This window comes from Prinia subflava, chromosome Z (assembly GCF_021018805.1).
Source record: "Prinia subflava isolate CZ2003 ecotype Zambia chromosome Z, Cam_Psub_1.2, whole genome shotgun sequence".
Taxonomy (NCBI): domain Eukaryota; kingdom Metazoa; phylum Chordata; class Aves; order Passeriformes; family Cisticolidae; genus Prinia; species Prinia subflava.
In genome coordinates this window covers 53833743-53846626 of record NC_086283.1, presented here as the reverse complement: position 1 = coordinate 53846626, position 12884 = coordinate 53833743, and the positions used below count along the sequence as shown (strand labels likewise).

Here is a 12884-nt window from a genome sequence, read left to right as displayed (position 1 = left end):
GAAGTCTCACACTGAAGATGCATGAGCATGAGAAACAACTATCATTAGATAGATTGGACACTACATATCTAATGACGTGTGGTATTCTATGCCTAACACTTGCCAAAGCCAAGCACTTGAGTGTATAAAACTTATTCAATAAACCAAAAATTAAGTTGGCCAGCTTCCTTTCATTTTCTGCTTTTAGATTTTCTACATGTGAGGAAACTCCATTTGAAGAAACAGAATGGGGAGCTGACAAACAGAAAAAGAAGAGTTGTCGTCTCCTTGCTCTATGAGTGACATCGGCTTGTGTGACACATCTGCTTGATGCCACCTTATTCCACAAAAGTTTTCTTCCAGGCTTCGCACCAAGACAGGCTTCTCTTGAGTCAGGATGGTGACAGATGACATTGCTTGGTCTCTGCACCAGTTTCTGTGGGGGTTTCCCCTCAGGGGTGCTGCTGCACGGTACTCTGGATTCGTGGCAGTAGGTGCATCTTCACCCAAAGTTAGCCTCCCCTTCCTTTCCATACCCTTGATTCATTCTCCTTAGCTACTTCTTCAGCCTTGCATCTTCCAGATGTGGTCAATCTGTTGTCAAATACTGATTTAGTCTTCGGAGGTTGTGAATGTGCCCTGTGCTACTTCCAACAGCCCATGCTCATTTTGCCTGTTTTGCAAATGAACAAAAAATATTTCAATTATTAAACAAATTTCTAAAAATGGATTTTTGGTGTCTGGCTTGGTTTTTTTTTTAATTTTCTCAGAAGCAAGTTATTTTTAAATTTAGTGCAGACTTTGTTTCTCCTCAGCAAATATTGGTATGATACTTGGTTAAAACTTACAGGAACTTAGTACTGTTAACTGTTAACCTTCTGAACAGTTCTTCCAGAAGTTCTTCTTCTTCCACAATCTTTTGTGGTCTATTTTTCAAGCTGTGGAGTCCTAAGCTTTTGAGGTGGGAAGAAGTAAATTGGGGAACTACAGGACACTAGAATATCTAAACCAGAGAGTATTAGTAGGTTTTAAATATTTTGATAACAAACATTTCAGACTAAAACATAGTCACATGTCCTCATCTCATTATTTGAGATGGTTTTACTTTTTTCAAATATGCTGAGGAAGTCTGTGCTTTTTCTATGTGTATATAATTTCCCTGAAATATGAGTTCCAGAATTCTGGGGTTTAATCAATTAAATCATATTAATTAAGAACAGGAACATCACCATCAAAAAATGGAGAGTAATTTCATGTGATGATGTTTCATAGTGGAACACATTGGAGCTTCCTGAGTGGACTACTTTGTATAACAGAATAAAATATCACTAAAGCTATGAATGATACGTGGGCATTAGCCTTTTTAATAGAACTAAATGGCAATGTAAAATGTCCTTTTTTCTGTCTCAAATGTCAAACCACTTTAAAGCAGTATAGGTCAATCTCAGAAAATGAATATTGGTGATTTTGTTGTGAATACAGTTGAATGCTGAAATTATATTCAAAATATGCAACATGTTTTGTGCCAAGAAAATGACTCCACAGTATGACCATCTGCAAAGCAGAAAATACTCTTGGGCAGATTTGGAACTCAGCATGTGGTCCCTACTGCAGACAGCACAGTAACTAATTTTACAAGAAATCAGCATAACTCTACACTGATTTTTATCTGAGCCCAGCTAATGAAGCAGGATTTGGGTTAAAAAGGTGTAATGTGTGTCTAAGTCAAATAATCTTCGTATTAGAAAGGAAGCAAATGTATTAATACCAACTTTTTCAAATTGGACAATATTTAGCCAGGCAGATATATACAAAACTTTTGGGTTTGCCTTCTTTAGGCAAGTGTTTCCATGCACAGTCAGGTGATGGCGCGGTCAGCATAGTGGCAATACCTGTGCCGGGGCTTGGTTTGTGACTCAGGAGTTCATGCTGCTGAGGTATTTGCAAATTTGATTTGCTGAAAAAAATTGTTACATCTGCCCTGTCCTGCCTGGCAGTGCAAGCTGGAAAAAACCTATAGGCCATCCTTTCCACATCACCAGGCTATCTGGCTATCTGTGCACAACTTCACCCCCAAAATGATCTAGAATATTCTTAACAGAGTGATTGGGGAACTGTCATAGAATCACAAAATGGTTTGAGTTGGAAGGGACCTTAAAGACCATTCAGTTCCAATCCCCCTGCCATAGGCAGTGATACCTATCACAGGACCAGGTTGCTCAGAGCCCCATCCCAACCTGGCCCTGAACACTTCCAGGGATGGGGCACCCACAGGTGCTCTGGAAAACCTGTTCCAGTGCCTCACCTCACTCACAGTGGAGAATTTCTTCCTAACATCTCGTCTAAACTTACCTTTTCCATTTGAAGACATTCCCCCCATCTTAGCACTAAATGCCCTTGTAAAAAGTCTCTCCTCACCTTTCTTGTGGGCTCCGTTCAAGTGCTGGAAGGCCATGTTAGTTCACCCTAAAGCCTTCACTTCTCAAGGCTGAACAATCTCAGTTCTCTCAGCCTCTTCTCATAGGAAAGGTGCTCCATCCCTCTAGTCATCTTGGTGGCCCTTGGATAAAATGCATATCGTTGCAGTGACAGATGTTCAGTCATCCTTTTTCTTCTTATTTTCTTCAAATACTGCTTTTAGACTCCTTAACTCCCACACAGGAAAAGTACTGTGCCTTCTGTTGCAGGCATGCAAAGAGTTGCTGCCAGGGCACTCTGACCTTGATTACACAGAATTGCTCTATGAATACATTTTCTGAAGTTCCCAGCATTTTCACTAAAAGCATTGTTAACTTGAACTCTGCAGTTGCTTGAATACATTTAGTATTCACAGAGGTTCAAAACCCAAAGACTCCCAGTCTTCCCACAGCCTTTGGGAACACTGAGTTCTGTAAAACCAAGATCTTTTACTAAAAGGAATACAGATAGCTGGAAATTGTATAGTGCTTTTTTACTGAGAGGACGTGTAGCCCAGGTTTTCCAGCTGGTTTTTTTTAAAGTCTTCTCCGCTCTGCCAAGACTGAGCATTCAAGAAGGAGTCAAGGCTTGTGAAGCCTTGCCCTGGGCTTCAGCCTTTTAAGCTAGTGTATTTCCTCTCCTGTGCTCAAGTAGCAGTGTTGATCAACGAGGTCCTTGAGTCAGATGAACTATTGGGTAACACCCTTAATATCTGGTTATCACGAGCTGGCAGATAGGAGAGGTAGTAGAAAAACTACAAGACTCAACCCTGCTCTAGAAAAATGACACGATTGCACACATTTTTTGTTGGGTACGTGGCCTGAAAATCGCCTTGTCTTTCTCTAAGTTCCATGCTGCCACTAGAAAGAAGATAATGGGGGCAAATAGGAAGAGAAAGGAAATTATAGATTAATTTATCCCTCAAGGACATATCTCAGAAATCCAAGTCCTTTCTGTGAGAGGCAAAACCTGTCTCAATGCACCAGTTGGACCACTGGAAAATACAAAGAGGTGACAAGTGTTGGTAATGTCTCTGTGAGAGCAATTTGCAGTCAAAATGCCTGGAAAACTAAGACACACATGGTAAATAAAGAGGCATGGGTCTGAAAGACTGAAGTGGGCTGGAGACTGCCACTGGCCTGAGCTTCCCATTCTATTACCTCCAAAAGATTTACTTCAGCAGAATAAAGAGATGGGAAACCACAAGTTTTAGTTCAGTAGCCAGAGAGGATGACTCTGTAAAAGACAATGTCTGTTTGTTTTTCTTGAGTCAAAAAGAAGCATTTTTGGTGAATTTTTCTTTTGAGAGGTGTACTATTTACTTTTCCCTGGTTACATTTTCAGGAGTAACCCTTGTCTCAGTACCAGGGTGATCACTGTATGATGCTTGTTGTGTTTTATTTCTAAGATGCATCAGACATGTTATTTTAAACCAACTCCTTTTTACTTGCTCTGTAAGAAAATCCAGTAATTCAACTAAAACCCTTGTTTCGAATGAAAGAAAAAAAAAAACAGTAGTAAAGGCTGGAACTAAACACAGGTGCTGAACAGTGAAATGTGGTATTGCAGTATAATGGCCTGAGTGCATATGTAGGGCAGGATTTGTAGTGAGAGGCAATTATATTAGATAAACAGATGTAGGTGGGGGAAAAAATGCATAAGATAAGTTACAGAACATGCAACCTCTCCTCTATACCTGAAGAAAGGATAGAGTGCTTGAAAGATTTTTTAACCATGTCTTGCTATAAATCTCACACTTCTTCAGAATAGCAGGACTGTAAACCTGATTCAAGGTGTATTCCATTCCTACAACCACCCATCTCCCCAAACCAATGAAATGTGATTCTTCCAGGTGATTCAGACTTTGGATTGGGTCCAAGCTGAAAGCACACAAGGCATAAATGTACAGCAATTATTGATTGCCACCTAATATAATCTGTCACAATTGCTGAGCCATTATAAGTTGAATTCTGATATAAGTGTATGACTTTGTTCTTCTGACTCACTTGTTGATCTGTGTGCAGTAGAAATATATGGCATATGGCATAAAGTTAATATATGTCTTTAAACAGATGCTGTATCAAGGTTTTGATTACTTTGACTGCTCTTTAGCTTGTAGTTCATTGTTTCCCTTTCTGTTGTTTTCTGGTTTGGTTTTTTTTTTTTGGTTGGCTGGTTTGGGTTTGAGTTTCGGGGTGTTTTGCATAAAATATGTTATTTGCATGGTTTTGGCTCTCTATATAATGTGCTATTGATCTCAATACATATTAAAAATGGTTATACAAGGTTTGGAGTCACCTTTGCTTGTTCCTATGAAACCATTCTGTCTTGTAGTGGGACCAGCCTATTAAAACCTTGTACCTTGTAGAGGTCAGAGGGAAGGCCTGTGTGTGTACAGGAGCAAATTCTAACCACTGACCAGATTGACCATTCAGATTTTAGGTCGCTAAATACTGAAAGGAACTGTAAGATTTGTTTGGAGCAATACGATTTCAAGAGTTTTTGTGGTGTACAGTTACTCTTCTGTGCAAGGGTATAGATTCAAATCAGTTTTGGAAATACATTTCTTTCAGTAAACCTGAGTGCAATGGGAAGAATGAAACAATGTTAAAAAACTGAAGCAAAATACTGATGGCAATAATTTTCCTTATAATATTAACATAAGGCCACTAATAAACTACTCAGATTGCATTGAACTCGTTTGACTTAAAATGTTGTACATCTCATGTACTATATAGAATGTATATATTAACAGGAATATTTTAGGGTTCTGATACTATCTAAAGCCTGGTGGTTTTTCTCTCACTGGAAAAGTGCATAGTATAGTAGTAAGAAAAATGATACTTTCTAACTCTCTCATTAACAGAAACATTTTTTTTAAAAGAAGGTGTTAAGCAATGTATAAAAGTGAGACTGGAAAGATGGTATTAGGAGCAATATTCTAATTCCAGTGAGAAAAGGTCTTTTTGATAGTGTGAGTAAAATTTCTTTTTTAGAGGAAAGCTAACTGACCCTCTAACTATCCTCACTTGTGATCAGAAATAGAAGTTGAAACTGTTCTCTCCAGTGCATTTCAAGGGTAATGAAGAAACCCACACATTCTTTGCCATAAAGCTTTTTTCTGTCTCTTCAGGGAAGCAATCAGTCGTGTTTGTGAAGCCATGCCTGGTGCCAAAAGACCCTTCAAGAAACGAAAGGTATATTTTTTTCTTGTAGTGCAGTTGACTGTATTTTCTCTGTTCAGCACAGTGGAGACCAGGCACAGCAGGCAGGTGACTTTAAGGCACCTTTGAAAATTGCAGATGATTAATCATTTAAAGTATTGGCTGTTTTTACACACTGTATCTTGTTGCTTGCCCTTTTGGTCAGGATCTGCTTTTGTAGGCATCGGGAAATATAAATACATCTAGGATGAAGATTGTGCTTTTATGTTCCTTCTGTAGAAACCTCCTCCTTTTACTTTCTTTTTTTTTGTAGACTGCAGGTGGAAGAGGATGCCAACCTCTTCCAACCAATGGGATGCCTTTTCATAAAATATGAAAGTAGGTGCTGGAAGATACAGCAGAAGCCTGAAACATATATAGTTTTGAAAGTGACTAGATTTTTTTCTTGAAGGATAGATCTGCTGATGACATTTAATGAGTTTGGTAATCACTGATATCTGGAAATGGAAAGACCATATGAGGTGATCCTTTGTGCCCTATGCTCTTTCCATAAACACCTGTGGCTGATGCTCAGTGCCCAGTGCTGATGGTGAGTCCACTGTGTATCTGACATCGTTATTACCATGCTTTTATTTTTATTTGTGTGCTAGGAGCTAGAGTCTTCAGAAAGGGAGAGGAGGAAGCCTTGGCTCAGCTCCTGCACTGGCTCTCAACAGTCTCTTCCAGAGGCTTGCTGGCAAAGCTGGGATGTAATGCTATCCCTAAGGAAAGAAGCACAGAAAGTAGATGGAATGGGCAGGAGGAGAATGGGCAGGTGAAGGAAAAGGTCTACCTGCTTCCTTAGCTGCTCCACCATCTAGGCAGGATCTCATCAGAAAGGAACATGAGGAAATGTCACTTGTTTGCAAAGGAAAATCATATCCTGGTAAAATCAATCATATGTGACAACATGTCACAGTGCAATTGGAAATTGTCTCAGAAATTAAGGCTATGGTTTCACCTCCACCAAATTTATCTCATTGGCATTTCTTGGTTCTCTGGCTTTTCATTTTAAATCTGAAAGTAAAGATGAAAACATCTTTCTTCTTGAGATGCAAAATGACACAAAAGGTAGTTGAAAAAATATGTTAAACAGAGTTCCAAGTGACTAGTCAGACACCTATCTGTTGCTTATCAGTTATTGAAAAGAGCAACAGAATTTCAGATAAATGTCAAAGACGTGTCTTTTGCATCATGTTTCTGCCACTAGTGGCATATCAATTTAGTTAAGGTGACATGTAATTCCTGAGGCCAAATTCTCACACTTTGCCTACACTGTGGGTAGGTGATCCTTAGGCATGACCTGGGAATCATGGATGATTAGGCAAAGAAGAGATACAATAATATTCAAAGGAGTTTGCTCAAAAGAGAAGTTAATGAAGGACTAGCTCTGTAACATGAAAGGGTTGAAATAGTGCGGCACAAGTTACATAGGAGCAGTATGTACGTAGTGTATTTTTAATCAGTTAAACAGAAGGAAAAGAAGATAAAAATTGAATGAAGGTAAACTTTCAGGACTACAGAACCTCAAGTGTGTCTGTCCATCCTGTGAGGAACAAAACTATCCAAGCTTGCAGCCAGCTTAGGACAAATGCAAAAATAGTGGCAGAAGAACGCTGTCTCCAGTCATTTTGCATTTATATCCTAATGACCAGCATGAATATTTGCCAGTGCAAGTAGAGCAAGTTAAAGGACTCGGTCTGTTACTACTGGGCAGCCTGATTTTTTGCAGGCTATGGTTACTTGAACAAGGCTGCTCTCATGCAGCTATGTGGCTTCCCAGAGCTGTCAAAGGTGAGAAGTTTGTGAATTGTTTTGACAGCATAACTTCTATTGCTACAAAACCTTCCAAGAGCTGGTGAAATGCCAGTTATTAAAGTTATCAATAAAGTATTGATAAAAGTTATCAGTATTGTTACATCATCTGTATTACTTTTTTAGTCTTGTTCTCTGATAATTTTTAGATGCATGTTTTACTCCGGCATAAAGAGGTTTTATTTGTCTATCTCTGGCTTTTACCTACTCTTAAGTCTACAAGCAAAGTCATAGAATATTTTGGGTTGGAAGGGTCCTTTGGAGGTCATCTAGTCCCCAGCACTCTGTATCCCATTTTGTGAGCATTCCATCGGTATCACTGAAGTCTCACTTTCCGTGTGGTGTGGGGCTAGAACAGTCAGTAGATGTAGAGCAAACAACAGATCTATTTTCAAGAGTTGAAGCTATTTTTATTGAACAAGAACACTGTCATTTTAAGATACTGACTGAAGGCATTCATCTTAGTCTGCTTACTTGGTCTCTTGGTGTAGGTGAGACTGTGCTGTCTCACAAAACCCCTATTTTTGATCAAGAGTAGATGAAGAACTGCTTGGCTAGCATTATTATTATAAATAATAATAATAATAATAGTAGTAATAGTAGTTGTAGTAGCAGTATAAATGAGAAATAATGTCCAGAGCTGTTGCAATAAATGATCTTTGAAAAGTCATAAACTTTTTAGAAGACTTTAAAATCACCACTAACCCTGCATACAATGAAAGTCATTCAAAAAAAATCATAGAACAAAAATCTGCTTTTTCCCCCCCTCCTCACAGCCACCAAGCAAAGTCCTTTCTAGCATCTTGGGAAAGAGCAATCTTCAGTTTGCAGGAATGAGCATAATGTTGAATATCTCCACCAGCAGCTTAAATCTAATGAATCCAGATACAAAACAGGTGAGTGTAACTTCCATACTAATTTGTGAGGCTTTTGATGAACAGCCTGCTGCACAATTATGTACTGTCTGCCAAATACTCAGTTGCTCAATATTATTATTCCTCAATAATGTCATAAAATGAATTAACCCAAAATACAATCATAGTGGAAATCAGTGTATTTCCCTAATCAACCCTTTTTTCTTGCCATGTTTCAGGTAGATTGGTTTTGCTCTTAAAAGACTTACGAAGTGAAATACCTTTTCTGGTCATGGGAGTTGTTATTGAATAAAATTACAAACTTTCAGAGTAGCAAAAGGGACATGCTTGGAGCAACAACTAAAATAGTGAATGTGCATCCCAGTTTTGTTGTATTCTTCCCATTTAGAGTCTTAAAGGGCAAACTGTTCCTGAGGCACTGCTAAAAATACAGCCTCAGGGATTTTGCTGTGCTGTGAAAGGCCAGTCTCTTAGAGAGACAAGGCAGCCTTTTAAAAGTAGCTCATTTCTTCTTCTTCACTGTGCTGAAGGTAGAGACAGACTTTGGGGAATCACTGCAGTGGTTTGTGAATGATGTATGAGATGAGAAAAATCCTTGCTCAGGGTATATGTAAAGAGGAAGCAGACAGACATGCGTAGTCACTGCTGTGCTAGTTGCTGTGAACCACATATTGCTTTAGGGCATGCAACTTTCTGCCCAGATACAGAGAGGAAAAAGTAAAATTCCTACCATCCTTTGGGGCCTCGGGGTTAAAAATAGTAAAGAATACATATGCCATCTATTAAAAAGCTTGCTGTTCATTACTGTGTCTTCATTCATATATCTCCTTTCTTATCCTTATTTAGAAAACATCACAATCCTCTGCAGTGAGCACTGAGACTGTGGGAGCAGTGCTATGACTGGCTGCAGTAGTTTGTAGCCTTACTATGGAATACACACGGCAGTGCTTTTCCTAAGGACAGTTACCCCCCTCCTCCCCCCCCATCAGAAGCATAAGAACTTCATGTTAATTAGCTCTACTGAGGAAGTGTCAGACCCTGAAAGCCAGCTTGTCATCAGCTGATGATAGGGCAGAAATGTAGTTAAACTAATTTATTTCAGAGAAGAGTCAGCCTCCACATGTTTTGCCTTTTCTCTGAATTGACAAAACCGTTCCTCTTTCTCTCATATCATTCTTTTTGAGGTAGACTCTTCTGGGTGCTGCAGGCCTGGGAAACGTCTGGTTTCTCAGAGATCCCTAGTCTGGCTGTGGCCTCTCCTGTTTCTTGTTTATGCCAAGGATTGATTTGCAGGCCAGAAGCAGAAGCATGGCCCAGTAGCTTTGCATGTGAGGCAATACACAGGAGGATGGCTGTGAACTTCTGTAATAGCCTCTTTTTCCCAGCAGATCTGGAAGGAAAGAAAAGACAGGATAGTGTTGTTTGCCCATGTGGTAGAAGGAAAGCAACTGCATGTAGCCTGCACAGCAGTTCAGTGAGCATATTAAGCAGTGATGAGTGGAAGATGATTTTGTTTTGCTTATTTCTTTAAAATGAAGGTTGGCACAGATTGAAAGGTTTCTAAACTACATGCCAACATTAGTGAACTGTTCTGTTTTAAGCAATGCACTGATAATTTGATGTGTCTCTTTTCAGTATTTTGGTATTGGTAGAGGTGAGGTGGGGAATACCCCCACCTCAAACTAAATTAGCTGTGGAATGAAAAAAAAAAACTACTCAACTTAAACTAATGTTTTCAAGCACTTTTAAGCTTCCTTAAAATTTGGAAAAAAATTAGTTTAGCAACAATCTGAAATAATTTTTCTTTTATATGCTGAAATAAAAGATTAGGTTAATTGCACAAGTTAAGATAGTGATAATATGAAATGTCTAACAGAACTTCACTAGTTCAGTTCTATTGTTAGGATATTCTACATTCTATATGTGTTCTATGTTCTATATGTTCTATTGTTAGTTCTTTAAGGGGAAAAAGAGAAGGAAATCCTCATGACTGAGTAACAGAACACTGATTCACCAGTGTACACTTAAAAACTCACCACATCTTTGGAGGCTGCTGTGGGACAAGCAGGGCTATTGAAAATGAAGTGCTCTTTACATAAAAGAAACACTACAAATAGTAGTCACCTCTCTCTGACTTAGTGAAGCAGTAAGATCCAAAGAAAGTCCTGTCAGGCATTTTTCTTTCCAAGGTAGTTGATAGTTCAGGTCTTTAAGAAGCAGGTTAGAGGAAACAGCACAGAGGATATTTTTCTAGCCTATTTTGTTTTTTCCAGAATGGTTTTCCCTCCAAAGTGGTATGTGGTTCCCTCTCCAAAGTGAAGAATCAAGACCCTAATTCCATTGTCAGATGCTCTGAGGCACTAAACAGGGGCCTGTCCCATCCCAGATGAATTCCTTGACATGGCTTCTGTGACTCAAATATAAAGTGAAAAAATCTTTCAAATGACCATTTCTTTCTTGGTTGTGACATGATTTTATTATTAAAAGATTTTGTAAGTTAATTCTCAGAAAAGCAGAGACGTTCTGCTTTTATTAGAGGTTCAGGACAAATTGTCTCTTCCCAGAGAAATATCATATTAGTTCAAATTGTACATAAGCAATTTGAATTTCAAATTCCCTGGAGTGTGCCTGTGAATTTGTCCACAATGCTACACTGCAGCTAGATTCAAAATTCTGTTTGCATATTGTAAACATGTTGATGTTTGAAACATAAAGTGACACAGTAGGTGTTGGATGCAATGTTGGGAATCTTAGCTCGTGTACAGGTTGGCATGGTTTCATTGATTTCACCAGAGTGGCATCAGCAGAAAAACGGTTTGATGAATAGGACCTTTTGTTTCATTCATCATTATCTGTAATAAAGAAAGTGAATTTTAGCAGATTAAAATTTCTTCAAAGAGACTCTCCGACAGGTCTGTATGATTTACTGCAGTTCTGAGAACATTTAGCAATCTTGCAGTGTGCTGACACATTTTAAAGAACACCAGAATAGATACATTCATCCTTAAGTTTGTTTATATTACCATGCTACTCTTTGAAGTCCTTGTAGGTAATTTTTCTCTTGATTTTGGATTTTCACCAGCATACAAGCAAAAAAGAAATCGAAATTGCAAACGGTAAGAAACCCGTCTGATTCACACTTGTTCTTTCTGATCCATACAGATCATAGCAAATCACCATATGCAATCTATCTCCTTTGCCTCTGGAGGTGATCCGGTAAGCATTTCTCTGAAGCCTTCTCCCACATGGATAGAGCTTTGTGAGGGCAGTGTGGTTAAATTTAATGCATATCTTACTAAAAGAAAAATATAACCACAATAGCTCCTGTTTCTCCTTTCACAAATTTTTCTTGATCGTTGCCATCAAGCTCTCTTTGAGGGGAGTGGTTGACAAGTGTTCATAGATCCTCCCCTTTGAATGACTGAAACAAAAAGCATCAAAGGGTTGTAAGCATTCATATAGTAACTGATAAGCAGGGCTTTGTTTTTCAGATTAATGTAGAATAGCCATATGGGCATTGTGTGGATTTTTATCCTGTTTTTTATCTTGCACTTTTTACAGTAATAGAATATGTTGCAGCTATATTTATAGTATTTACAGTATTTATACTAATGCTTTTTATTCCTCTCAACTGTCAGTGTGCACTGAGAAGACTGTGCTAAATTCTGCCTGTAGGTATATTTGCTGCAGTCATGCAGCTTGAAGACAGGCTTTCAAGAAAAGCACAGATTTTTCTCGCCTGATTTGCAAGGCTTTTAGATACACCTACAAATTTTATTCATTTAGATCAAAGGGCAGATTCCAGCTTATTGTGCTTTTCCTTATTTTTATAAGCTGTTCATCCAAAGGTGTATTAATAAATGGGCTTGAAAAGTATTTGTCACTCAGGAAGCAAGGAGAAAAAATATCAATTCGTGACAGTGCTCACCTCTTACCTTAGAGGTTTGAAAGCTTTTAAACTTAGATTAATTGAATGAGTACCTTTTTCTCCATCGTGTGATTACCTGTCATGTATCAGTCATGTACTATAGGTAAGGCAATTTCTAGCCTGCTTTGTGAGTTAATTCTCTCAGTTCAACTCTGTTAAAGTGGAGATGCTTGGTGCTTTCCCTGTTCATTTTGCTTTTGTCAGAAAACATAAAGACAAATTTCAGTCTTAGTATAGCTTTGCTGAGCTCAGTACAATTACAGAAGGGAAAAGGACACAATATCACAATAATTTGGGGAACAAAAAATGGATCAACAGCAGCTTTGAAACACAACAGATTGCAATGGATGCTGTAAATGAACAATTCCTGAAGTGGGCAGAGGAGTGATTAGCACAGTTCCCTGCCTCCGTAAGAGGATTCTTTGCTGCCCATCTGCCATCCCAAATGCTAGGTCCTGGAAACACCATTTCACACTGCCCACTGATGAAATGATTTACCAGGAAAGAGGAGAGGAACAGCAGTAGAGTTCTGGATTTGGAGTAAACAAGCTCTTCCAAATGTTTTAGAGAGATAAAAATCTCACTACTGAGTCAGTGAGCTACCAGAGAAATAAAATTGCATGGTGC

At 38.7% G+C, this 12884-nt stretch overlaps 1 protein-coding gene across 1 annotated transcript in view; it reads left to right on the top strand.

The window, feature by feature from the left end:
• SHC3 (SHC adaptor protein 3) overlaps positions 1-12884 on the top strand; it is an 86664-nt gene that overhangs the window by 57251 nt on the left and 16529 nt on the right. The window contains exons 4-6 of the mRNA XM_063423221.1: positions 5570-5633; positions 8231-8350; positions 11492-11545. Of these exons, the coding sequence (XP_063279291.1) occupies positions 5570-5633; positions 8231-8350; positions 11492-11545 (238 nt within the window). The remainder of the gene's footprint in view (positions 1-5569; positions 5634-8230; positions 8351-11491; positions 11546-12884) is intronic.